Source organism: Giraffa tippelskirchi, chromosome 9 (assembly GCF_054371585.1).
Source record: "Giraffa tippelskirchi isolate mGirTip1 chromosome 9, T2T-mGirTip1v1.2.pri, whole genome shotgun sequence".
Classification (NCBI taxonomy): domain Eukaryota; kingdom Metazoa; phylum Chordata; class Mammalia; order Artiodactyla; family Giraffidae; genus Giraffa; species Giraffa tippelskirchi.
Window position 1 is genome coordinate 14212404 of NC_137283.1, and position 26319 is coordinate 14238722.

Genomic DNA, 26319 nt, shown 5'->3' on the forward strand with positions numbered 1-26319 from the left:
AGGTGCCTGTTGAGCTTCTCCAGTCTACTGTCTGCTCATTGTCTACCTACCATTCACCTCTGAAGCTGTTGGTGATTCTGGTCACTGTCATCTTCCTTCCTACCCCTGCCTTTGGAGTGGGTAGTATTTCATTTCAGAAATGCTGAGAATTTTGCTCTTAAGTTGAGCAGCTCACAGGTGGTAGACTTGAGATAGCTAAACTGTGCCTCCCTATTTCGGTTACCTACCCGGGCCTGACTCCCCTTCTGGCCTGTGAACTCATTGGAGTCAAGGACTATTTGCTACTCATCTTTCAGTCACCTCACCGAGTTACCCTATAATTGTTTGAGTAAATGACTAGAATCTTATGAGAACAGAATGTCTTTGCAAATAAACTGCACCTGTCTTCCAGAACATAAGTATATACTAACTACAACCTGTGAAGATATTACGTAAGTAGCATATACACAGGGGTATTGTTCTGATCCTGAATGACAGGTACAAACTAGGGGGAAAAGGGTGGGAAGCGAAATGAATGCAGGGTGAGGGCAAAATTGCATTAAGTTTCTTGTTTGTTTTATTAAATATTAAATAGGTATAAATTTTTTAATGATTAAGGTATAAAACCTACAAATGATTAAGGTATAGAAAACAATTTTCTATCTCAAAAAATAGAACTTTGACATAATAGAGCCCAACCTGAAGCTACACTACTTTCTCTCTTCTCTCCGAGAGTTAAATATTATTCTAAACTTCTATTATAATTTTCTTGTTTTTCTTTGTTGTTTTTCTATAAGTGTTTCTATCTATCTATAATGTTTTTTGTTGTTTTCAAATAGAATCCTTTTTAATATGTATAGATGTTCTACATTCGCCTTTTTCACTCAACATTATGTTCCCAAGATTTAACTGTATTGATACATGTAAACGTAGTTAATTTTCCTACTTTTAGGATATTTCAGTATGTATCTGTGTTAATTTTTTTTAAACCCATTCTGCTTTTAATGAAGATTTGGATTGTTTCCTCTTGCTGGTATTACAGAAACGGCTCCTATGAACATACTTGTATCAGCCTTTTCTGTTTTTTATTTCATTCTGTTCAGTTTAAACTCTCATTAGCCATCTCTTGTCGTACCTGCTGTGAGGAGTTTATGAGAGACCTTTCCAAAGACCTTTCCTCTATTGGGTTTTCCCACTCCTGCCCTACTAGTAATTAATCTTAACACACAATGAGTTAATATAATTATATTTTTTCCACTCTTAACTGTAGATCAAGAAGCTACTCTAGAAGTCGGAGCAGAGGGTGGTACAGCAGAGGCCGCACAAGGAGCCGGAGCAGTTCCTACCGCAGTTACAAAAGTCATAGGTGAGCTCGTGAATCCCACCCTGCGATGTGGTTTCCCATCTGTCTCCCTGCACGGGCAGAGTGGAGTAGCTGTTGAAAAGGGTCTTGTCGCTGCTCAATACCAAACCAGTGTCCCACCTGTGTCTTCCCCTTCCCCACCCAGTTCTTCCCCAGTGAGTTTCTTTATGTGCACCTCATAGAAGAATTTGTGTAAAACTTAAAACCTTTCCTGTGAAACCCAACAGGCTTTAAAAAAAAAAAAATTCCAGTATGCTTTTAATATGAAAAATGAAATAAATATAGCTGCTGGATTTCATTGTGTTTTCTCCTTAATGGGTAAATAAATGCGTAGATTTTTATGTAGCCTGTCCTGATCCACAAATTATGGTCCCTCATGTGGTTACTCTTAGGACGTCCAGCCGGAGCAGATCCAGGAGCAGCTCCTATGATCCCCACAGTCGGTCCAGGTATGGACAGGGACTGGGAAACCACCCCTTAATTCCCTTTTTAAAGATGTTGTATTTCATGGGAAAACATGTCTTTGATTTTTTAAACAGTTTTTATATGTTGACCCATTTTGTTCTAGTGTCAAAAGCGATAGTTGATGTCAAATTGTAATGGGAGGGGTTTTTTGACTATAATTGCCAATAAGATGCACCAGATTCAGTTGAACTAACTCAGTGTCAACTTTGTGATATTTTTCAATGCAGAAAAGAAATTAACGTTTTTCTGTTTAATATGGTAAGTCTGATTTGGGACAGTTATTAAATGTTTTCAGTACGTGTTATGCACATATGTCTTCATTCTGTCATATAATGCTGGTGTTCTGTGAGGACACTTAAGAACCTAAAAAGAAATAGGAATATATGAATATTTGAATGGGAAAATTTAGTGTTTGTTATTGCTGTTAAAGCAGGTCCTACACTTATGATAGCTACTATAGCAGGAGTCGGAGCCGAAGTAGAAGCCAGAGGAGTGACAGTTATCACCGAGGCAGAAGCTACAATAGGCGATCCAGGTGGGTCTCTGTTTTTTCAAGCACTGTAAGTTACTGCGGGCACTTGGGGTGTGGGGCGATAGACTGCTATAGAAGAGAAAGCATCATCTTCTAAGGACAGAGATTCTTCCTCTTCTTGAATTTCATCAGTCCAAAGGCTGTTACTGAAAGTGGGCTTTGTGTTAAGAGTTGTTTATTGGTTGTGGTTAATGTTTGAATCTAAAGTGGGTTTTTAAATATTCACATATCCTTGGACAAATATTTCTTTTGGAAGGAATAAAGAGAGAAGACCATTCAAACCGTGGCCCATTCTTTAGAGTTACTTGCTAGAAATAACAGCCAGTTTGTCAGTGTTTCTAATTTTAAAAAGGTAGTATTTTTTTTAAATGTGTAATAAAATGTCACAGTCACTTGCTTCAGTAGCAGGATTTGTGGTTTATATGGTTAAAAATGTTTTTTATGTGTTAATATATATTCATAGATATGTTTTATGTAACACATAGTTATTGCAGAAGTCTTTCTGGTTACTTTTTGTGTGTCTCTTTCCTGGTGGCTTCTGGTCTTACCCTCCCTCACCACCACCGCACTACCCCCGTGTCTTGCAGTTACAGTCAGTGGTGCTTATAGAATTTCAGTGTGATACAGACACTCCCTTATTTGAAACTCTTCAAGTACACCCCAGTGACCTTAGGGGCAGGTCCATGCTCCTGAGTATTGCATAGAGGCCTCGCCACCTACCAGCTCCAGCTTGGGCTTTTCTGTGTTCCCTGCACTAACATTCTGGAACCTTTATTTTCTGGCTAGAGATTCACATGCCCATTTCACCATCTCCCATCCTGCCTCTTGAAATAACCAACTCACTGCCCCTGGGAAGCCCTTCCTGACTGCTCACCCTGAGATATGTTCCCTGCTGTGTGTTTTATTTATCTTACCCCCTATTCCAGACTACCCTTGAGCCCCAGGGAATTCTAGTCTGCTGTGTATGTGCCCTTAGCATCTAGCAAAGTGACTGGCTCTCTGTGGATATTTTTCAAAATAACTGAATGGTGACCACAACCAAAGTCTTCTTGACTCACTATCCCAGCGGTCCCTTCCCTGCCCCACGTCACCCTCATCCCTCATTGGGCTCACATTTTGATTTGATTTTGATTTCCTTGTCTTTTAATGAAACTCGTGTTGTGGGCCTTTTTTCCCCTTACTTCTTCAGTCTAATTAAATATTGATGTTCATTTTGGGTAACATGGAAAATTATTCTCATTTCCTTGAGTGTATTTCAAGTAATTCCCCAAGAAATGCTGTTTCTTTATTTACACCTCGATATTACCACCGTCTGTCACTAACATCTTTGAAAAGTCCACAGTGTTGTCATGGTCAGTACTGTACTTTTCTACCCACTATGCTTTGCCTCCTCAAGTCACTTGCCTTCAAGCCCCTCATATCAAAAAAGAAGCTTCAACAGGAATTCAAAGGGTTGAGAATTAAAAGGTATTTGTATATTTGTTTTGTCTTATTATACAGGAGTTGTAGATCTTATGGCTCTGACAGTGAAAGTGACCGAAGTTACTCTCATCACCGAAGTCCCAGTGAAAGCAGCAGATACAGTTGAAAGTGTCCCCTTTTTTTATACAAATTATATCTTATGTGTAAATATCTGGTAACTTAAAAATTTAAGAAACTTAATGGCAGTCTGTTGTTCTATTTCCCTATTAGAGATGAATTTGAAAAATAGACACTTTTAATTGTTTTTTGTTCATTTACATGTGCATAGAATTTAAAATACAGATATGTCTCCTTAAAATATTTGTATGCCACATTTTACAGTAGCCAACTATGGAAATTAATTTCTTTTTCTTGAATCAAGAAATCATGAAATTTAAGTATAATTTGCAATATTATTTTAGATAGATTATTTGTCTCATGTATTTCTTAGAATACAAATTCTTTTTGCCCATTTTTAAGGTTTTAGCATCTATGCTGCCCAAGCATAGAACTGAAGGAGAACTGTGAAAAGTGACCAAATACTTGCATACCAATTACACAGTCTTATTCATGTGTACTCTTAAAAACAAACCACCCAAAATTGATACTGATGATGCTAACCAGGAGTGTAAGGCAGTGGCTCCTTTCTTTGTTGTCTCAGAGGATCAAGGACATGGTCATAATAACAGCCTACTGTCTTATTTCAGGCTGGCGGGTGAGGTTAAAAAGAATAGATCAGCCTTAACTATAAATATCTGCACTGTCTCTGTAGCCCTAATGTTTCATGTGCTCTTTTAATAAATACTGTTAGAAGTTCAGTTTGTTTTTAAAAAAAAAAGTTCTATTCCAGTTTATGCTCTGGTGCTTGGTAACTTTTGGTGCATTATTCTTATATACTATACATTAGAATTCCATCAGAGAGAGAAATAAATTTTTAAAAAATTCATTGGCACCAAGTAGGGTTCATTGTAAGCTGTATTCACTTTAACTATTTGGAGAGCTTCTCTCAAGTACAGGTGTGGGCTGGGGGCCATGGAGCGGGCAGGATTGGCAGAGGGTTGTGTGACCACTTGGGTATGCTGCCCAGAACTGAGGCAGTTGAAGAGCAGTTGAACTGTTCTTAGCACCCGCCAGCATGTTTCCCTGTTTCAGTGGCCTGCAGTGATGCAGTGAAACCTTGTGTGAGATTGGTAAACCTATGACAACAGACAGGAAATCAGGGTGTGCAGTATTGCATAGGTTACACATATTCAGTGTCTTGGGTGGTTCCTGTAAAAAATGATTTGACCTATAAAAACTGGTGAGATTTTGGGTATTTTTATCTTTAGTTTGAGCTTTTTCCCCAAGTGTACTTAATCACCTTAGTGCCAGCTTTATCCAGTTATGCAGAAGAAATTCATATTGGATATTTGATGCAGAACTTTGTGCCATCCTACCCCTTGCCTGCTATACTTGGGAAGTGGGAAAGAACCCTCAGTTGAAGGGATCTGACCACCCCTGATGGATGGAGGGGTGACCTGGGATGTATTAAAACCATCACCTATAAAAGGTTCATAAACAGGGTTAAGTGGCCAATTTTTTGCCAAGTTGATAGATGAGAGTACATTAGAAAGTAGGATCTGACTCAAGCAAACACTTGATAATGAATATAAAACAATGTGTGGTTCATATGAGCATTCTCAAAAGTTGCCTGCAGAGGAGAATATTGCTTTAATAATATTCAGTGGAAAAAACTGCATTTAGAACTCAAACCAAAACTGCCAAATCTAATCACGTTAAGAAAAGTTACCTTTAGGCAGTGTATTAGTTTTCTATTGCTGTATAACAAATTATCCCAAACTTAGCAGCTTAAAGCAATACTCATTTCTTAGCCTACAGTTCTGTAGCTCATGAGTCCAGCGTGATACAGCTGGATTCTCTGCTCAGGGTCTCACAAGGCTGAAATCAAGGGTCAGCAGGGCGGCATTCCTTTGTGGAGGCTCTGGGAAAGAATCTGCTTCCAGGTTAATTCAGGTTGTTGGCAGTATTCAGTCCCTTGCTGGCTGTCAGCTGGGGTCCTCTCTCTTGGCTCCTTAAGGCTGTTTCGCATTCCTCCTTGTGCGCTTTCCTCCATCTCCAAACCAGCAATGGCCCATCGGGGTCTTCTTATGCTTCAGATCTCTCTGCCTTCCTCCTCTGTTTTAAGGTTCATGTGATTAGATCACGGTTCATGTGTGAGATAGTGTCCCTATTTAAGGTCAGCTGTGCCATAGAATGTAATCACAGAAGTGATATATTTACAGGTTTCTGGGATTGGGGCATGAAAAGAGGGAAGGGCATTTTAGAATTCTACCTCCCACAGACAATAACTTTGCAGGTTGTGCTGTGGGTAGAATTTTATCCTGAAAAGGTGAGCCCTAGAAGCCTCGTTTGTTTTCTCCATGGAAAAGAACAGCCCTCAGCTGCACCATTCAACTTGTGTGTTTACTGAATGGACTACAGAAATAGCTTTTCTTCCTAAAGGGGATTGTTCTGTATTTTAAGTTATTTTTTAATAAAATTGAATTACGTCGTGTATTGTGCTTCTTAATAGAAAATGCATTATTGGACTGTTTTTGTAATGTCCTCTTTATTGCAAATGAAACATGATATAGCTGGTATTGTTCAAAAACAGTAGAAAATACTTTTGTATATATTGGCAATGTCTAATTTGTATATACTTCATTTAAATTCCTTAAAACTTAAAAGGGAGGCCTTGTAGAAATTAAACTGTATACTTAGTCTAAGTTTGAGTCTGTGCATGTTTCATTCTTCTTTATTCACCAAGACTTCAAATAGTCTTTCTGAAATGGAAAAGGAAGCATTGAGTCTCTTTGCTGACCCAGCCAGGTAAGAGATTCCATCTCCTCTCTCTGTGGCTCATTTTCTTCTTCTGGCCGGGTATTAGTGGTGGGGCACGAGGTGGTGCTAGAGACAACTTCAGGCAGAAATGTTTACCTAGGCAGAGAGCCATTGATGGTGCTTGGTCATGCTTCCCCTACCAACTCCAGATTTCTTTCAGGTCCAGTTGTCATCCAGCTGAGGTGACCTGCATACAGACATCCTTGCTGAGAAGGGGACTGTGTCTCACCCCATCTGTGAGATGCTGCCCAGGGACAGCATGTTTACCTGCTAAGCCACCTACAGCCTCCGCCTTCTCTCCCTAACACTGGTTCACCAGGCAAGCACATAGCACTTACTCAGGGAGAAATATTCGTGGTGATATTTTTAGCATCCACATGAGAATTTGCAGGGCAAGTACAATTAACTTTTTTCTCCTCAGAACTCAAAGGGATTTGTACTTTCTTAGTGAATACAACATAACCTCACACAGTAAGATTGGCAGAGAGTCAGTTTCCAAAGTTGAGTTAACAGTAAACTGCCAAGTCAGGTAGTTCCTGAAAACAGTCAAATCTGGATGTGTTGCCTTAAAATTTAAAGAAAATTGTAAAGTCGGTTTGCTGTAGGGAAATCCCCAAGTGAGGTTCCTTTAGGGTCTTATTTTTTAGAAAGAGCCATGATCTTTACTGATGTTCTGATAGTGAGCATCTTGATTGACTAGGCAGTATTGGGAGGAAATGTGTCAAGGACTTTTGACTATTCTGAATTATCTAGCAAGAGGATTCAAGGGAAATAAATGCCCCTCACAACTGACCATGAATACTGGCCAGGCATCACTGGAAGAGAAAGGAGGTTCCACCAGTGCAGAATGAGTGACACAAACTTTGTGGCCAGGTGAGGGGACCCAGAAGCCATGGCTCATGTGGGAAGAGGCTGGGCTCAGATGGCTGGTCTTTAGGAGAGGGAATCCACTCTGCCGCTGCTCAGAGGTGAGTGCCTAAATCCCGTGAGGGACTTGTGAAGAATGAACTGGGCAGAGTGCCAAGAGGACTCCTGCACAGCAGGGAGAAGTTCTCTGATGCTCTAAAGGTTGGGGAGAGGAGGTGGATCCCTGGAAGATGGCAGCTCGTAGACAGACCCTGGGCAGCTTCAGCCAGTGCCTGAGGAACGTGAGGCAAGGAGGGCCTACCTGAGCAACACGCAAAGGAGCAGGAGGCTCTAATGGACTGTTTTCTTGAATGATTTCAGTGGAAAGGGCAGAGTGCTCCACTGCTCCTGTGTCCTTTACTCCCTGTGAATCAGAAAGACTGCAGTGGGGCTATGCCAAGCTGGGGTCAAGCACTTCTGCCTCTTGGAGACCCCAGACTCCAACATTCACCTTCTGTAGCTATCGAACTCCAGCTCTACAGACTGAGCCGAGTTTCACAGTCTGCAGGACCCAGACTAGCTGGGGGAGGGTTGCGTCTCTTCAGCCAGCCTGGAGATCTGAGGACATTGGGGTAAAAAAAAAAGTGACCTGAGCTCTCAGGACAGACACTTGCGTTCTGCATCTGGAGGCCTGACTCTGTAATGTGAGGCTAATGGTCCTTACACTACTGGTCTCTCAGCTCACACCTAGAAAGAGGGTGCAACCAGACATGAAAACCAGGAGTGCACATCCCTTTCCGGACCATCCTGGAGATGAACCGGCCTCCCAGAGAGCCCACAGGGGATAGGGCTCTGGGCTGGCATGTCCCCAGTCTCTGGTCACCCAGGGCCTACTGCAACTAAAACCTCTGCCACCAGGCTAGATTTTCAGAGAAAGATCCCACTGGTCTCAATGTCTCTGGCCCAACCTGATTTTATTTTGAAGGAGTAAAGGATTTCTGTGAGCAACTATTCTGTGGCACAGCCCTTAAGGGTTTGGGGTCTGAGCCAGACTTTGGGTTCAAGTTTCACTCTGACACTTCTTGGTGGGTAACTGGGTAAATTGTTTGACCTTTATAATTATTAATATAACTCCTCCATTTTAGGAGTGGTGAGGATTAAATGCTTAGAACTAAGCACACGTTGAAGTGGTTCAGGGACACTAGTTCCTGGGCTTTCCTCCAGGTGGAGAGTATGAGGAGGGCCAGGTTCAGTCACTAGTGAGAGGCCCAGGGCCCCTGGAACCAGCAGGGTGGGAGAGGATCCTGGAAGCTGCTAGGGAGGCCTTAAATGCCTAGGCCATGACGTTTATGCTGCTGGAGGGAACTGGGCAACCTGCTGGTTTGAGTTAGGCCCTACCACCTACAGCTGTAGCCTATTAGTGCTGAGCTCCGAACAGGAGCAATCCACTCCCCTCTAACTCCCCACCCAGGGATCTGTGCTCCCTCAACCTACAGAGCCCTGGGTCCACACCTAGTGGGTAAGTTGAACTTCCTGCCACCCCTCCAGCCCCATGCTGCAATGTCCCTTTCTGTTTTCTGGCACTCCCCACTCTACTCCTCCCCCATTGCAGTTACGCAGCTCCACGCCCCGCCTAGGGAGGCTAAACCCTGTTGTGTGCAGACACACGCAAGTGCTGCCCCAGCACGTTTTGAGTCTGTTCCTCCTCCGACATGGGAGAGAAGTTTGGGGCTAGAAGCTTAGGGAAGTTGTGGGGGAAAAAAAGCCAAAAACCGAGCTGGCCTCTAGAAGCAGGGGTGTGGCTTTGCTGACCTTGCCAGCACCCAGTCCCGAGTGTCTGAGGATCATCCAGCCCTGCCCTGGTCTCCACAAACTCCTGACTTGCCCCCGTGGCATGTGATTCTGGCCTGGGATCCCCCTCCCCAATAACTCGTCCCACTTTAGACCCTCCAGAAAGCCTGCCTTGACCAACCCTGAGGGGAAGATCCTGTGGCATGGCCCTTTTCAAGGCCAAGGGAACAATTCTGCCTATCTCTATCCGGCTACTCCTACAGGACGAGAATCTGGATTCTGCTACATCAAATCACCTCTAGTTCCCTGCAGATGTTTAACTGTATCCTCCCTTGGGGCATGTGCAGGGGAGTACCCTTCTTCTTCTGCTCTAGTGTTACTCATCTTTCAGTCCTCAGCTCTGAGCCAGCCCTACACGAGCCCACCAGACAGCTCTTCGGACAGTACTTTCCTGCCATGTCTCATGACCCAAGTGTCAGTAGCCTCTCCCAGAACTGGTTCCCCCAGTAGATGGGCTGTAGGCCAGAGAAGAAAGGGGAACAGCCGGGGTCTTCAGGAAGACTGAGCTCCCTATTCCCTCCTTTCTCACCCAACCTCCATCCCCTTCTTTGGCTTGACCATTGCAACCAAGGCCAATTCCAAAAGGGCCAGCAGCCCTACCTTGGTCATGCTGGCCACAACCCCTGCCAAACCTTGGCTGGGAAATGGGCCCAAGAGTGTCCCTTGCAGCCCTCTGCCAGGCTTCTCCCAGTTCGTGGGGCAGGCTGCTCCAGCCTCACCTTTCCTTGGCTCCTCACTCTGGTATCTGACTGTGGGATCTGTCCTGCTCTGCCTTCACTGTCCTTGGCCAACCAATGGGTACACAGTTCCTCTCTTACTACTTCCCAGGCCCGTGCAAGGGAGCCACAGAGTCAGATGAGGAAGTGGGTTGGGATAGTGGAAGAAGCAGAAGGCAGCCCTGAGGCTGGTCAGACATGCAGGTTGCTCTGGCCTGGCCTCAGCTTGAGGCCTTTGGGAGCTGAGCCAGCTCACCCACCACAGCCACAGAGATGCGGGATATCTGCTGTGTGGTCATCGCTGGGGGCATGAGCCCCCATCTGTGCCCTTCTCTTGCCATCTCTTTTTTTCCACCAGGGTCTCATCTCACTCTGCATCCAGCTATGTGGTTTCCTCCTCTTTCTCGGCACTCTTTGGTCACCCCCGTCTTTGCCCATGAGATGTTTTCTCCCTGACCCTGGAATGGCCTTGTCTTAAGGGCCTAGCAATCCTGGCCTCACGGGAGGCCCTTGCAGTTTCACAGGACAGACATCAGACTATGTGATGGCGCCTGCCTGGGATCTTGGCCTCTACTCCATTTCTTTCTCTGGCACCCAGAACCAAGTTACTCTGAGCTGGCCCCAGAGGCCCTGCCCACTCGTGAGCAAGGTGGCATACTCAGGGGACACTGCTACAGCCAGACATGGGCGGGTGTGTAAGCACAAGTGCATGTGTGAGCGAAGGGGGTGGGGGATACAGTGTGGTACTGCCAGGATGTGGGCAATGTGAAAGTGACCAAACATGCGGCAGCCATCAGCTTGGAGTGGGGGAACAGAAGCATCCGAATGATGACATGGGCCATATGAATGATGGCCCAGCCACCACCTAGGCTCTGCGAGGCCCAGCGCCCTGTGGTCCCCACTCTGCCGCCTGCTTGGCCTGGCAGTGTTTCTTTGCAGCCTTCTGCCAGCACAACCAGCCCCCAGCCCCCACTGGCATCCATGCCAGAGCATTCCAAAGGCCTGGCTGCATCTCCCCAGCAGAAACAGCAGGAAGGCCTCTCAGCAGCCATCAAGCTACACAGCTGGGGGACACAGTGGGACCTGGGCCTCTGGTCCTCACTCCTCTAGTCTTGCCTTCTCCCAGCTCTGGGTCTGTCACATGAAAGTATTTGATCGATGCAGCTGTGGTTCGCATTCTCGCATCTCCTGCCCTGGGCTGCCCGGTGCAGCCAGAGGCAGCCACCAGGTCAGTATGGATCGACCAGAAGCAAGTCCTGGAGACAGAACAACATAAACCCTGAGCTGCCCAGGGATCGGGGTGGGGGGGCTATCTCAGTTGGAGATCCTAGACTCACCCTCAGGTCAGAGCAGCCCAGGTCAGAGGGTGGGGATGGTGACCTAGCGAGGATACGCGGGGTTCAGCCCCTCAGTGTGAGGTCGCTCAGGGGAGCAGGTGTAAGCCTTTTCTGTAACTGGTTGGTGGGGGCGGGAGCGCCCAGCTTTCCCATTTCGGGGCCTCCTCCTACTATGACCCCACCTCGGTGGCGCAGCTGAAGGGCTCCCAGGTTAGACTCCGGGATGAACTTCCCGGCGGAAAGGGGGCTCGGTGCGAGAGTGAGTCCAGGGACCATCCTCTAGGTCGGGAGCGGCAGGGCCTGGCCGGAGCCCGCGGCGGCCCGAGGCGGGGCTGGCTGCACCCGGACGGCGCGCACCACGCGTGTCCGCGCCCCTGCCGGCGCGCAGGGCGGCCTGGCCCTTTAAGCGTCCAGACGGCGGCCCCAGCTGACGCGCGGGCTCCAATCGGCGCCCCGCGCCCCCCGCCCGCCGCGCCTGAGGCTCTGGGGCCGCAGCTGCTCGGCGGCTGGACTCGCCGCGGCCCTGCGCCTCCGCCCGCCCGGCCGCGCCCCCGGGGGCCATGGTCGCGGGGCCCTGCGCGGGGGCGGCCCCCAGCGCGGCGCTACATGGAGCGGCCCCGGCCTGGCCGCCGGGGGCAGCGGGATCCCGCGGGGCCCTGTGAGCCCCCAGCACCACGGCACCATGGTACGCAAGGCCCTGCCTGTCCCCCCGCTTATCCGCCCACCTGCCCGCTCTGCCCTCTCGAGCGAACAGTCAGTCGTCTCGGCGTGGAGGGATGTGAGGGATCTTAGCCCTCGCCGGGTCTCCCCTACCCCTTCTCTGGGTCCCAGGGGGCTGGGAATGCGGAGCTCTGACGCGGCCCTGGGCGGGGAAAGGGTTAAATTCCTGGGGTTGGGGCCTGGGCGCGAGAGGCTGAGGTCCTGCTAGGCACGGGCGGAGGGGGGCGCTTCTCTGGGCCGGGGACGGCGCCGCCCTCGGACTGGGTGATGGGGGGAGGGAGGAGGTCGGATTCCCGCCTGGGCCTTGGGCCACGTGGGCACTGGAGCCGCCCTGCCAGGGGATTCGGGGCTCCTGGGCCAAGCGGGATGAGGGGAGGACGCCTGCAGCTCTGGTCCAAACTCTGTGTGACCTTGGACCCTTCCCCCGCCCTCTCTGGGCCTGTTTCTCGGGAAGGATGAAGTGGCCTGAGTTGAGAGGAGGCTGGCATAGATACCCTCTCCCTAAAAGGAGGAGGCTGTAAGTCATGAGCCTGTGCCCCCCGTGCTCAGTCTAGGTCCCCCCACTGCTGTCCGGGGACAGAAGGATTGACATGGGAGTAGGGGGTGCAGATGGACACCCAGGTTTCATCCTGGGGCCTCCTGGGAGATTCTGGGGCAGGGTAGGGAGCTAGCTGGTGGTTTTGTGATGGTGAGGCAGGGTACCTCTCAGGAGTAGAAGGCTCTGCCGGTGGTGAGCAGCCTCAGCAGGTGTCCCTGGCACCTGGCTTGTGGGGGAGGGTTTGAGAGCATGAAATGCCCTGGCAACAGAAGTGCCTGACCACTCCTCTGGTCTTGTATCTTAGCCCAGCTGGCCTGGACTTGGGGTGGGGTGTGTGACTGCAGCTGGCACAGCCAGATGGGGAGGGGCATCTACAGCTTCAGGAAATTGGCACATCTGGCTGGCGAGGCAGACACAGCTGGTGGGCCCTGTGTGGGAGGCACCAGGCCGGGGGTAGCCGTATCCCACTGAGGGGCTGCCAGATAAGGACTCAGGCAGCATCTATGTGCCTGGTCAAGGAAGTCCAGTCAGGACTCCTGGTTGTAAGATCCTTGGGCCCCTCAAGGGCCGAGGATGGTGCAGCCTTGCCTGGGGATATTGCCTCAGAAATGGAGTCTCTGGGGCAACACTACCCCCCAGTCTAACCTTTCCTCTCCTGCTGAGGCCAGAGGAGTCTTCACTGGATCCTGGGACCAGATGTGCACACAGGAAATGTTAGGCACTGCCCTTGACCCATGGCAGACAGGCACTGGAGGGCATTCTGTGAAGGAGCAGTGGACCTGGGGTGGGTACCCCACAACGGATCTGACATTGACAAGTCCTTATCCAAGCTACTTCCCCACCATTCTCTAGCCCCTGGAGGCCCTGAGGAACTTCTGTTACAACCAAATTTCATCCTGACCCCTCACTGACTTGCAGGTGGCAGCAGCTCTAGGGAGGAGGGTACAGGTTGCCGGAGGTGCTGGTGGGGTCTGGGGAAGCACAGCTGGTCCTGAGATGCCTCATCCTCCTTTTTGACTCATTAAAGGCCAAGAAATACTTCCACGTGGAATAATGTCCAGTCCAACACAGATTGGGTGGCCTCAGCAGGACTGAGAGTCCAGGGGCTCTGCCTCTGTTGACTGTGAGACCCTCCCATTCTGAGCCTCAGTTTCCCCATCTGTGTAATAAAGTTTGGTCCCAGAAGATGATTCAGAATGAGTCAGAGGATGGAGATGAGAGGGGGTTGGCACCTTATTCCTGTTAGATTGGCCAGGCCTCGATGGGCTAGCAGCCCTGAGACAGAGGAAAAAACAAGTGGCTTCTTGGCTGGGGTGAAGGAGGTGTTGGGGAGGAACTCAAGGGAGATGGTGGTGGACTTCCCTGGTGGTCCAGTGGTTGGGAATCTGGTTGCCAATACAGGGAACATGGGTTCAGTCCCTGGTCCAGGAAGATCCTATGTGCTGCGGGGTAGCCGGGCCTGTGTGCCACAACTGCTAGAGCCCGCAAGCTGCAGCTGCTGAAAAAAGAGAGAGAGAGCGTGAGGTGGGTGCTGCCCTGGGCTACTGGGTGTGAAGGGTGAAGCCCAGGGCAGGTCCTCTCACTCAAGTGACTGAAAGGACTGACATAAAGGGGAGGGGTAGGCTGTGGATGGATGGGACTAGGGTTTCATCCCAAGGCTTCCAGAGAGATGTGTAGGGTAGGAGAGCTGATGGCTTTGCAGTGCAACAAGGTACCCTCAAATGTAGGAGGCTTTGACTTAGCGGACAGGGCCTGAGGAGGGCCAGAACCTAGAACCTGCAGGGGAGGTTCAGCCAGGCAGGTCATCGATAGATGTTAACTGAACATCTGCTGTGCGCTGGATCCATGCAAGGGACTGGGCAGCCTGCCTGTCTGTGCTGCTCACCTTTTGGGGAAGCCGCTGTGGTGGGACCAAGAATTAAGCCAGCCCTTGCTCCGGGCAATTCACAGGTACTGAATGTGGCCCAAGGATCTAATAATCTGACCAATCAGATTCAAGGGCCTCCTTCAGGCTCCACCAAGATGACATCATCTGGGAACCTCTGGGCCTGGACCACACCTGAGCTGGGGTCTGGTGGCCCTAGAAGGAAAGGGTTTGGTACAGGCCTTGGGATGCAGGACTTTTGATGCTAAAACCAGGGCCGTCCCCAGCAAACCAGGACTGGGTCATCTTCCCACAGGCATCCTTTCAGTATTTCCGGGCCCCATGGATTCTCTCCCCTACACTCACTCACTTACAGATAAAAGCAATCCTGCCTGACCCCGAACACCTCAGGAACAGAAGTTACCTTGCTCAGTGCTCTGCCTCTGACCACTGTACCTCCGGGACAGTGACTGTGACCTTTGTTCCTGAGGTGTCTGAGGCTGGGCAGGATTGGTTTTATCTGTAAGTGAGTGTCAGGGAGAGAATCCATGGGGACCAGAAACACTGAAATGATGCCTCTGGGGAGACAACCCAGTCCTGATTTTTGCTGGGGAGGGCCCTGGTTTTAGCATTAAAAATCCTGCATCCCAGGAAACCCCTAGGTTCCTGGCCCACCTGTATGGTTGGTCACCCTTGAACCTTTTCCTTCCCCTTTCCTCCTTTTCCACTTCCCTTCCCGGGATGACTGCTCCCACTTCACAGTGGAACAGCTGGAGGTCCAGAAAAGTCAACTACTGACCCAGGAGCTGATACGCAGCCTCAGAAGGTCACAGCCAGAGTTTGAGCTATGAGGGACAGCTGACTCGGGCTTGAATCCTGGTTCCCCATCGTCTTTGCTTGAGTTTCGGCACCTTCTCTGTCACATGGAACCAAGAGTGATGGGGGCGGGGGGCACCTCCTGGCTGGCCTTGACCTGACCTGTGCCCTCTGCCCTGCAGTTGCTGGTTGAGAAGACGACGGACTCACCGGCGGCCGAGTTCTCGCTGGTGGAGGACGTGGCACTGCACTTCGCCTGCTTGATGGGCCGCCTGAACGAGCAGCGCCTCTTCCAGCCTGACCTGTGCGACGTGGACTTGGTGCTGGTGCCCCAGCGCAGCGTCTTCCCTGCCCACAAGGGCGTGCTGGCCGCCTACAGCCAGTTCTTCCACTCGCTCTTCACCCAGAACAAGCAGCTGCAGCGCGTGGAGCTGTCCCTGGAGGCGCTGGCGCCCGGCGGCCTGCAGCAGATCCTCAACTTCATCTACACGTCCAAGCTGCTGGTCAACGCGGCCAACGTCCACGAAGTGCTGAGTGCCGCCTCACTGCTGCAGATGGCCGACATCGCCGCGTCCTGCCAGGAGCTGCTAGACGCCCGCTCCCTCGGCCCCCCGGGCCCCGGCGCCGTGGCCCTCGCCCAGCCGGCTGCCGGCTGCACCCCAGCTGCACCCCCCTACTACTGCGACATCAAGCAGGAGGCTGACGCTCCGGGCCTGCCCAAGATCTACGCCAGAGAGGGACCCGACCCCTACTCGGTGCGCGTCGAGGACGGGGCTGGGGCCACGGGTGGCACAGTGCCTGCCGCCCTTGGGCCAGCTCAGCCCTTCTTCAAGGAGGAGAAGGAAGGTGGCGTTGAAGAGGCCGGCGGGCCCCCGGCCAGCTTGTGCAAGCTGGAGGGTGGGGAAGAGCTGGAGGAAGAGCTCGGGGGTTCTGGCACCTACAGTCGGCGGGAGCAGTCCCAGATCATCGTGGAGGTGAACCTCAACAACCAGACACTGCACGTGTCCACAGGGCCCGAGGGCAAGCCAGGCGCCGCCACGGGCCCGGCCACCATGGTGCTGGGCCGGGAGGACGGGCTGCAGAGACACTCGGAAGAGGAGGAGGACGACGAGGAGGAGGAGGAAGAAGAGGAGGAGGAGGAAGAGGAGGGAGGAGGCAGTGGAGCAGAGGAGGAGGAGGAGGAGGACGAGGAGGGCGGCAGTCAGGGGGAGGATGAGGAGGACGAGGAGGAGGAAGGGCACAGCGAGCAAGAGGAGGAAGAGGAGGAGGAAGAGGAAGGGCACAGCGAGCAGGATCAGGAGAGCCCAGAGGAGGAGGAAGACGAGGAGGACGGGGAGGCAGGGGGCAGGCAGGGGGGGCTGGGGCACCGTGGCAGCCGGGCAGAGCCCCCTGCCCACAGTCGCATGGCCACGAGGTCCGCCCGTCGCCGCGGCCCCCCTGAGCCAGAGGAGGCCGGGCGGCGGAGCGGGAAGCGGCCAAAGCCACCTCCAGGAGTGGCTCCCGCTCCTAGCTCCCGAGGGCCACAGGCTGCCGATGGGCTGGGGGCCAAGGTGAAGCTGGAGGAAAAGCAGCACCATCCGTGCCAGAAGTGCCCGCGTGTTTTCAACAACCGCTGGTACCTGGAGAAGCACATGAATGTGACCCACAGCCGCATGCAGATCTGCGACCAGTGCGGCAAGCGCTTCCTGCTAGAGAGCGAGCTGCTGCTGCACCGGCAGACGGACTGTGAACGCAACATCCAGGTGGGCCTCCAAGGGGCCTGCGGGGGCAGCCATCCAGGCTGAGCCAGGCCGGAACTGGGCCCTGGGCACCCAGTGTCCTGTTGCCTGCATTGTCTGCACAGTCTGCACAGACCAGGCTCAGCTCCCCGACCCCCACCCCGCCCTGGGGACAGTGGGACCACCCCCGGCCCAAGGGTGAGCCCAGGGTGGTGAGAGCTCAAGGGATGACGTCAGGGAGTGCTTCCTGGAGGAGGCAGATAGAGCTGGGCTTCCGCAAGAGCAGAGATGTGCAGAAAGGATTGGAACAAACAGTAGCCTTGCCAGAGAGGCAGAGGGGAGCAGGGACTCAGGAGAATGAGAAGAGAGAGTTGTCTGAGCACATGAGGCTGGGGGACAGCCAGCTCTGGGGAGGGATGAGTCAGTGTTTTTGTAAATCTTTGGACTGCTGCCAGGCCAGCAGGGCCACCATGTATATAGTTTGGTAGATTGAGCACTGCAGGAAAGCACAGAGGGGAGGAGGGGTTTGCCCGGAAGGGGGCACCATTTTCCACTTACTGCAAGGGCTGAGTGGAGCAAGGGGCAGCCAGGTGGGAGGAAACCCCTGCATTCAGCATTTTGGAGGTACCAGCTGGCCTGAGCATGGGAAAGAGGGACTGGATGAGCAGTTTGGGAAATGCAAGGGGCCCAACAGGAAGGCTGCTGGGACCAAACAGGGGAGCTGGGCTGACTGCCAAGCCTTGAGCCAGCCTGCATCGGGGCCAGCCTGGCCTTTCAGGGTGAAGACAGCACAAGGCCAGCCAAGTGATCTTTTGCCTTTTCTGGCTGGGAGTGAGGTTGAGGGGCAGTAGGTAGGCGATGCTAATTGCCTGAACTAATTGCTAATTGGAGAAAGTGTTACCTGAGGGTTACCTGTATTCCTGCCCCACCCTCAGGCACACGCTCTCACTTGCCTGCCTGCTGGGCTGCCCTGTGACTCTCCGCATGAACACCCCCAAGCTTCCCTCCTGAAAGGGAAAGAAGCTTGTACCTCTTCTGCCCTGGGTGCCCTGACCCAATTTCTGCCCAAGCCCTGGCCTACTGCAGGGATAAGGGCCCAGGAGACGAGGAGGAGGGGAGTGTGGCCCCCAGGGTTGCCACTACCATCTCATGCCCAAGAGGCTCTTGCACCTCCCGCAGTCCCCCAGCCCTTTGGAACCTGTTCCCTTGGGGATCTCCATGGTGTCAAGGTATGGGTGCCAGCATGGGAGGCAGCAGAGATAATGTCTCAGCTTTGCCAGGACCTGTTATCCAAGGGGCTCCCCCTTGAACTGTAGCCTCTTCACCCACTGTGGCCCTTCAGCCAGTTATGTGTCTCCTCTCTGGAGAAAGATGTCTTGTTGAAATGAGCAAAGAGAAGGGACTTCATGGAAGAGGTGGCCCATGACCCTAGTTAGTTCAGGATGAGGGAGGGCCCCAGGCTGCAGCCCTGGGCGGGTGGGCAGGTGGGTAAGAATATTTAGGGATTTACCACCCCTGACTCTCAGAATATCAAATGTAGCTGGTCCTTGGCCATCAAGGCCTCTCTCTCCAGCACAGTTCAGGTGGGGAAACTGAGGTCCAGAGAGGGGCAGTGACTTGTCCTAGGTCACATGGTCCTGACCCAGGGCCTAAAGTCTTCTCATTCCACAGTGTGTGACATGTGGCAAAGCTTTTAAGAAGCTCTGGTCCCTCCACGAGCACAATAAAATTGTGCACGGCTATGCAGAAAAGAAGTTCTCCTGTGAAATTTGTGAGAAGAAGTTCTACACCATGGCTCACGTGCGCAAGCATATGGTTGGTAAGTCTAGGCCTGTGGTGGAATGGCCCCGAGGTCCAAGCTGGGCCAGCTGCTGGGTGTGCTAGGAAATCTTTCACATCCAGGGACAATATAAAGGGATGAGAAGGTGCCAAGTAGCTGGGAGGTGGGGCGGGGACAGTGGATGGGGCAGTGGGGCCGGGGAGTGGGTGGGGCTACTTTGGGGCCAGGGCTGTCATGTACGGTTGGGCAGGTTGCACATGGCACAAGGGCTCATGACAGGAGGGCAGGTGGAAACCAGAATCCAGCTAGCATACTGCTAACCAGGCTGTGCACCCCAACATGGGGCTGGGTCCACCAGAGCACCTTCTACTAAATTACACAGAGTGCTTGCTGTGTAGGCTGACACAGCCCCTGTCTCAGTCCGAGGACAGCTGTGTCCCTGACAGGGCTTCAGACTTCTCTGAATGCAACCCTTCTCCCAGGGGTCATACCTGGACACAAGTGTGTCTCGGGCCACTTCGCAGCCTTGGGCATGGCTGTCCCTCCTCTCTAGGTGGGCCTAGCTGAAAGTCTGGTGTCTGGGTGGCCCTCCTTTCTTTGCCCACATTGGGACTGGAGCTCTCCCCACTGTCTAGCCAGGAGGACAGTGAGCCCTGGCCAGGCCTGATGCCCTTTCTCTACCAGACAGTGCTGGAGGCTTCCAATATGAACTGACTGGGAGCTGGGAACCTGGGGTGTAGGTATCAGCCAGGAGCATGCTAGGTAACCCAGGATTGGTGGTCCTTCCTGGGCTTGGATTCCCCAGCTCTGAACTGTGAGGGGGGGGCTCTCCCTGTTACCAATTGCTTCCTCCCACATCTTCCTTGGAGTTTGTTTTGGGGGGGAGCGCAGATAGCTCCTTCTGGATGGCAGGGGACCCAAGGCTGAGGCCTTTACAGGTGCCATCCTCTGTAAAGCCCAACCACCTTGCAGACCCAGGACCACTCTTCCTGTTTTTATAGAAGAGGATGCTCAGACTCGCTGAGGCTCACAGCAGCCATGCAGGGAACCAGTGGCTGGGCCAGGATTTGAACCGAGGCTAAAGAACCATGAAGGCGTCTGTGCTTGTCTGAGCAGAGACCTAGCGGGGGGAGTAGGGGGGAGGGGCAGGGAGGGAGGGGGAAGGACCCCTTTGGGGGACAGAGGCCACGGGGCAGGTCCCAGGGTAGATGGTGCCCCAGGAGGTGGGTTCAAGGCTCAACATGGGGGCCAGTCCAGCAGGGGTCCCCTGGGAGAAGCCAGATGGGTCCCCCCGAGATGTCATGGCCATGGTGCCTGCCCCATAGCCCACACCAAGGACATGCCCTTCACCTGCGAGACCTGTGGGAAGTCCTTCAAACGCAGCATGTCTCTCAAGGTGCACTCCCTGCAGCACTCCGGGGAGAAGCCGTTCAGATGCGAGGTGAGTCCACTTCTGCCCCAGGGGCCACCCTGAACAGGGCAGGGATCAGGGGCAACAGCAGCTTAAGAATCAGGGGGTGGGGGGACTGGAGTATAGGGTCCAGAAAGAGAGGGGGCCCTCCTGTTGTTTGCCTTCTACTCCATCCTTCCCTGGTTGCCCACCTACACCCCCCGACACATACCCCTGCTACCTCTCCCTATCTCAATGCTGCACGTTCAGGGTGGGAAGTCTGCGTGGGTTGGAACCATAGGACAGGCTTTCTGGAGAGGTGGAGAAAGACACATCTTAGGCAGAGATCAGAGATGGAGTTGCAGGTGGGGATGAGGGAGGCCTTTGGACAAGGAGGAAGGAAGAAGAGTCTTAAGCACAAGGGCTCCCTCCACTCTGGGGCCTTTTCCCACTTCCTGAACCCTGTTCCTGCCTGGGCCTCTCTACCTGTGCCCCGTGCACTGCCCTACCCCAGGAGCACCTCCTCCGGCCTTTGCATCCACCCCTCCTTGCCCAGGAGTCCCTCCCACTGTGAGTCCTTCCGCAGCCCTGTGATCTGGGGACCAGCACTTTCCTCCCTGAAGGTTATTCCCCCGCTCTGTCTGGGTCTTGCCCCACCCCATCCCACCCCGCCCTCAGAACTGCAATGAGCGCTTCCAGTACAAGTACCAGCTGCGGTCACACATGAGTATCCACATTGGCCACAAGCAGTTCATGTGCCAGTGGTGTGGCAAAGACTTCAACATGAAGCAGTACTTCGATGAGCACATGAAGACCCACACAGGTACCGCTGTCCAACGGTGATGGCCTCCACGGCGTAGCGGGCATCCTTCTCTGCCCTTCTCCGAGGGTCATCCCTGGCCTCCCTGACTCCCAAGATCCAAGATCGGGTGAGGGAGGCTGGCTCACAGGTTGGGGGTGGGGGGCGTGGCGGCCTCCCAGCAACTCCTCGAGGCCCATCCCCACCCACCCTGCAGGGGAAAAGCCGTACATCTGCGAGATCTGCGGCAAGAGCTTCACCAGCCGGCCCAACATGAAGCGGCATCGGCGCACGCACACCGGCGAGAAGCCCTACCCCTGCGACGTGTGCGGCCAGCGCTTCCGTTTCTCCAACATGCTCAAGGCGCACAAGGAGAAGTGCTTCCGCGTCAGCCACCCCATGGCCAGCGACGGTGCCCCCGCGGCCCCGGGCCTGCCCCCCGCCCCGCCCCAGGCGCTGCCCCTGCTGCCCGGGCTGCCGCAGACCCTGCCACCCCCGCCGCACCTGCCGCCCCCGCCACCGCTCTTCCCCACGGCCTCCAGCCCGGGCAGCGGGAGGCTGAGCACCAACAACTAACTGCCTGCCTGCTGCGAGGGGCCCAGGACCCTCCCCTCCTCCTTGGGGGGCAGTGACATCTCCGGAGTTGGCTGGACACCGGCCTCACCCCAAGGCCCCTGACCCTGGGGGGTGTGCGGGCTGGCAGCCCCCAGAGCTGGCCGAGGACACCTCACTACCAAGTGCCCCCATTCAGTGACTTCTTGAAGCCTTTACTTTTTTTGTTGTCTGTTTTTTGGGAAGTGAAGGAAAAAGAAAAGAGAGGAAACCGTTGGCAGTATCCCCCTCCAGGTGAGGGGGGCGCTGGAGGCGGCAGGTAGGGGGGACGGGTCCAGGGAGCAGGTGTGACTGGTCACTCTGCTGAGGCCTAAGCCAGAGGGAGGGGGGTGGCCCAGACTGGATCACCTTCAGCCACTTATCCATGCCTCTCCTGGGCCCCCTAACTTGTGCCTCATATCCTGGAGGGTTTGGGGAGAAGTTGGGATGCCATCCCCCTTTGGAGGAGGTGTGGACTCAGTGTGAGGGCTGCGGATATCCAGGCAGGGGCTTGAGCCTGGATGCCCTGGGAGCGTGCTGGGAGGCTGTGGCTAGGTGTGAAGACTAGGGAGGGTCAGGGGGGCATGGGGCGGGCAGGGGCTGGACCCCAGACATTTGCTTTCCCCATTCACAACCCTGCAGCAGGCACAGGGATCCCTGACCTGCACTAGGCTGCACCGAGGGCCCTGGGTCCTGGAGCAGATGTCCCCAGAAGCCGCTGGGCCTCAGGGTGTTGTGGGCCAGGCCCTGGGTGGACAGACGGTCTGGCTCCCACAGCACCAGCTCCCAGGGCCTGCTGCCCAGGAGCCCCCTGCAGATGGGTGGACCCCAGGGACAGGCCCCTAAGGAGGAGGCTTGGGCCAATGTTCTGAGGTTTCAAGGTGCTATCAGTGGGGCGGAGGCCAGGGCAGCTGTTCACAGAGCACCCCATCCCTCACTAGCTGCCCCAGCTGCATCTCCCACACTAGAGATGTGTGTGTCTGTGTCCGTATGCTCCCTGAAGGCAGCGTAAGCCTCCTCCACTCCCTAGGCCTGGTCACAACCCGCCCCTGGCTGGAATCCAGCACCCTTGTCCCTCCTGGGCCTCTGTGCTCATGGGTGGCACAAGGAGCCTGTGTGATCAGGTCCTGGGGGTCAGGGTCGGGGGCGCTGGGAGAGCCTCAGCCTGTGCCCAATGCTTGCCCTCACGAGGCTGGCACTAATAGGACATCCTTTTTTTGTTGTCATTTAACGTCTTGATTCCTGCCTTTAAAAGAGGGAGGAAGGTTCCATAAGCTACATATTTCCTAGTTAAGCTCTTTCCTATTGTGTTTATACAGTTTTGTTTGTTATACTCTTTGCACCTTAAACCCCCATGACTACCCCCACAACACCACCTTCCCAGCATGGCTGGAGTGGGAAGAGGCTTGAGCCCAGGGGGTGGTGGAGGGGGGACTGGCCCCATCAGCCCAAGGGCTGAGGGGGTCGGGACCCCTCAGACCTCCTTGTAAGGTCCATGGCACTGGGGCAGGGGGCTGGGGACATTTTAATCATCAATAAACGAAGCACTTTATTCTGTACAGATGTGGGTAAGCCCAAGGAGCCCGAGTGATTTGAGGATTTAGAATCCAAGCCACACAGCCCAGATTGTTCTCTGGGCTTTAGAGGGTTTGAGTTTGGGGCTGTAGCGGGAACAGTGCAAGCCAGAGCCTACGTACATACCTTCAGATGCCCCTGCTGTCCTCTGGGCACCCCCTCAAGAGAGGAAAGCTCCCTGTCTGGTTCCCAGCACTGCGGCTCCCCCACCCCGAGGCTGGGGGTTCTAGCCTCCTATGGGGTCAGGGTTGCACCTCTCAGGCTCCTGTTCTACTGTAGCTCTTTTTTTCTTCTGCACCCCTTGATCTCTGGGCTTCCATGACATCCTCAGGGTCCCCCCCCTACTTCCCGCTCTCTCTTGCTATTTCCAACCTCCAGTCCCAGTGCCTGGCAGCTCTTCAGAGCTGGCCCACATTTTCCTAAGAAAAGTCTGATTTCCCCAAATGGGCTATAGGCTGGGACTCCCTTGAGCTCACCCACTGTGGCTGACACCAGGATCTTCCGTTAGAGCTAGTGGCCCTGTCACCTGCTACCCTCACTGCAGCCTTAGAGAGCCTAGGGGGCCCTGGCCAGGCTGGGCCTCTGATCCATGAAGTCAGACTTTCACAAGCAAAGGCTGGAGATGGGTGTCAGGAGCTGCTGGCAAGACCCTGTCCCAGGACTTAGGTCTCCTACTCTTGTACAGTTCCCTTCTCAGGGCACGAGAGGGGTCCAGACAGCAGGCTGGGCACTGGTCAGATGGTCATTGTATTAATAGCTTAGATGGGTGTGGCCAGCCCCTCTCCTGGGGGGCCCCCGTCCCAGCGGCGACAGGAGCCCTGTGTACCTGGTGCTAAATGCTCTCTTCCCCTTGGGCCAGTGTTGGTGGGAGCTCCTTTCTGGCCAGACCACAAGGGTCTGAAGCAATAATGGAACCTCAGCCGTGCCAGTATGGATAGGGGTTCTTGTTTTACCAGCTTTTACATTTCCTTTTTAATTTTTAAAACAAATTAACAAGCACCTGGATATTGGAGCGAGGGGCTTGGGCCATCACACCCACTTCCCAGGGCTGGTGATGGGGAGGGGGCTTGGGATGATCACCCACCACTGCAGATCTGCCAAGGGGGAGCCGCTTTGTCCAGCTGGACTTCTCAGCCTACTTGGCCAAGCCTCAAGTCCAGAACCTGGCCTGCCCCTCCCCAGCTCCCCTTGTAGTCCCTGGTCTTGGGCCAGCTGGGGATGAGCGGCCAGAGAGATGACCATTCAAGCCCCATGACCACAGTTCTAGGAACCCAGGCTAGGGGGGTAGGGGGGTGGGGGCAAAGCCTGAGCCTCTGATCCTGACATTTGCTGCCATGGCCCACATGGCACCCCTCGGCAGTCGGGGGGTGGCGCTCAGTGGCAAAATGGCTGTGCCCAGGTACGTGGACCCTTGATGTCTGCCCTGTGTGGTCATCCCACAGCCCCAGAGTGTGTAGGGGACTGCAGGAGGGTGAGGAGAAGAGTGGAGGGGAATAAAGGCAGTACAACTGTCCCTTGGCCCGGCCTCTTCTTTATACATGCCGCCCTGACCGTGGGCTGAAAGGACTCAGACCACAGTGAGATGAAGGACAGCTATGCCCGGAGCACCCACAGGTCCTGTCTCCCTCGCCTGAGGATGGGCTGGGCTCCTGGGGAACCTCCAGAGCCAGGGGCTGAGGTCTGAAGGAGCCTGGTGTCCGCACCTGGGAGAACATCTCAGACGGAAGACCGTGGCCTCCAAGGAGGGAGCAAGCAACTCTCCCCGTGGACCTCAGAATTTTATTCTGCTGGGGCACTGGCTCCATGTGGGGTAGAATTCTAGGCTGTGGGGACACATGGTGAATGAATGAATACCCCCTCACCATGTACGTAGCACTTGGTCTCAGATACCCAGAGAGGGGTCTCAGATGAGATACCAGGGCATCTGAGGGGTCTCAGACACCGGGAGGGGCTAGGAGAGAGACTGCTGGGTGGTTCACTAACTGGCCAGGGAGGGGGTTCAGGTCGCCAGGATGAGGATGTTGCCTTCCACACAGCCCCACTTCTCTGAGGGAACGGGCTCGCTCAGGTCACCCAGAAAGTGCAGCTTGCTGATAGGCCTGCGGGCCTGGCTGCTCCCTGCTCGGTGTCTTGTGGGGATTCGGCCTCCCTGTTTCCCCTCTGCTACCTGTCCATCCGTGTGTTGCCTCCATACCACCTCTTCCCGCCAGCCCCACTGTGCCATGAGCAACAGTCCGATGCCACACAGCATGGTTTTCTAGAGAACCTCTGAGGAAAATATCTATTTTTTTAATTAAAGTTTTATTTGGACATAGTTGAAGAAGCCAAATATTTCTAGAACTTTTTTTTTTTTTTTAACAAAAACCTGCAGTTCCCCGCACCTCCTCCTTTCCAACTCCCAACAAGTAAGCAGTTCCAATTCAGTTGGTATTTTTGGCATTTTCCTGCCCATGGAAAGCACACCTCCAACACTGCTTTCCTCCTATTTTCAGTTTTAGGCATTGGCTATTGATGTATTTCTTCAGCACTCCCATCACACACGCAAACACTATATACACAATTCCCCTTCCTCCCAACATGGTTATGTTACTATTTGAGGTTAGATTAATACTTAGTATCTGTATTATTATGACTATGTAGACACCGATCTCAACGAAGCCATATAATACAATATGATTCCATTTCCTGTCTCATATAACTTTTTACTTTTGGCTCTTTTAAACATAATTTACTCTGGTTTCCATGTGTTTATCACTGCTACATTCCCAAACCCTTTGTCATAAATGCAGTTTTCTTTCCAGTATGTGCAAACACAGCGAGGGTTCCATCCATTTCATCCCTCTCATAACCAAGGAGCAGTACAGGCAGATAACCCTAGGGAACACACAGGGCAGCCAGCTTCCCACGAGGCGACTTGAGAAACTGCGTAACAACCTCCCCTAGCCTGTCATTCCCTGTCCCTCTTTGCTGAGACTCTGTCCCTTTGAGTTCACTGCAGAGATCTTTAACTTCTAAAAGGTTTATGTCTTAGTGGCCTCCTTTTTCCTAACCCTAAAATTTACCTTCTCCTCCAGACCACTTCCGGGAATGACATTCTG

General features: G+C 53.1%; 2 protein-coding genes across 9 annotated transcripts in view; both read left to right on the forward strand.

The window, feature by feature from the left end:
* NKTR (natural killer cell triggering receptor) overlaps positions 1-6565 on the forward strand; it is a 40571-nt gene extending 34006 nt beyond the window's left edge. For 5 of the 8 annotated variants that reach the window (XM_081527662.1, XM_081527665.1, XM_081527661.1 and 2 more), the window contains 4 exons: positions 1250-1345; positions 1735-1791; positions 2238-2342; positions 3840-6565. In XM_081527662.1, coding sequence (XP_081383788.1) covers positions 1250-1345; positions 1735-1791; positions 2238-2342; positions 3840-3927 — 346 coding nt within the window. In that variant the 3' untranslated portion in view covers positions 3928-6565. The remainder of the gene's footprint in view (positions 1-1249; positions 1346-1734; positions 1792-2237; positions 2343-3839) is intronic. The other 3 variants (XM_081527663.1, XM_081527666.1, XM_081527668.1) reach the window with 1 other exon arrangement.
* A 5342-nt stretch (positions 6566-11907) lies between these two features.
* On the forward strand, positions 11908-24734 carry ZBTB47 (zinc finger and BTB domain containing 47). Its single transcript, XM_081527685.1, has 6 exons — positions 11908-12115; positions 15551-17110; positions 18758-18905; positions 20192-20307; positions 20935-21079; positions 21273-24734. Exons 1-6 carry the CDS (start codon positions 12113-12115, stop codon positions 21629-21631), a joined length of 2331 nt encoding a protein of 776 aa, XP_081383811.1. The 5' UTR covers positions 11908-12112; the 3' UTR covers positions 21632-24734.
* Positions 24735-26319: the final 1585 nt, after the last annotated feature.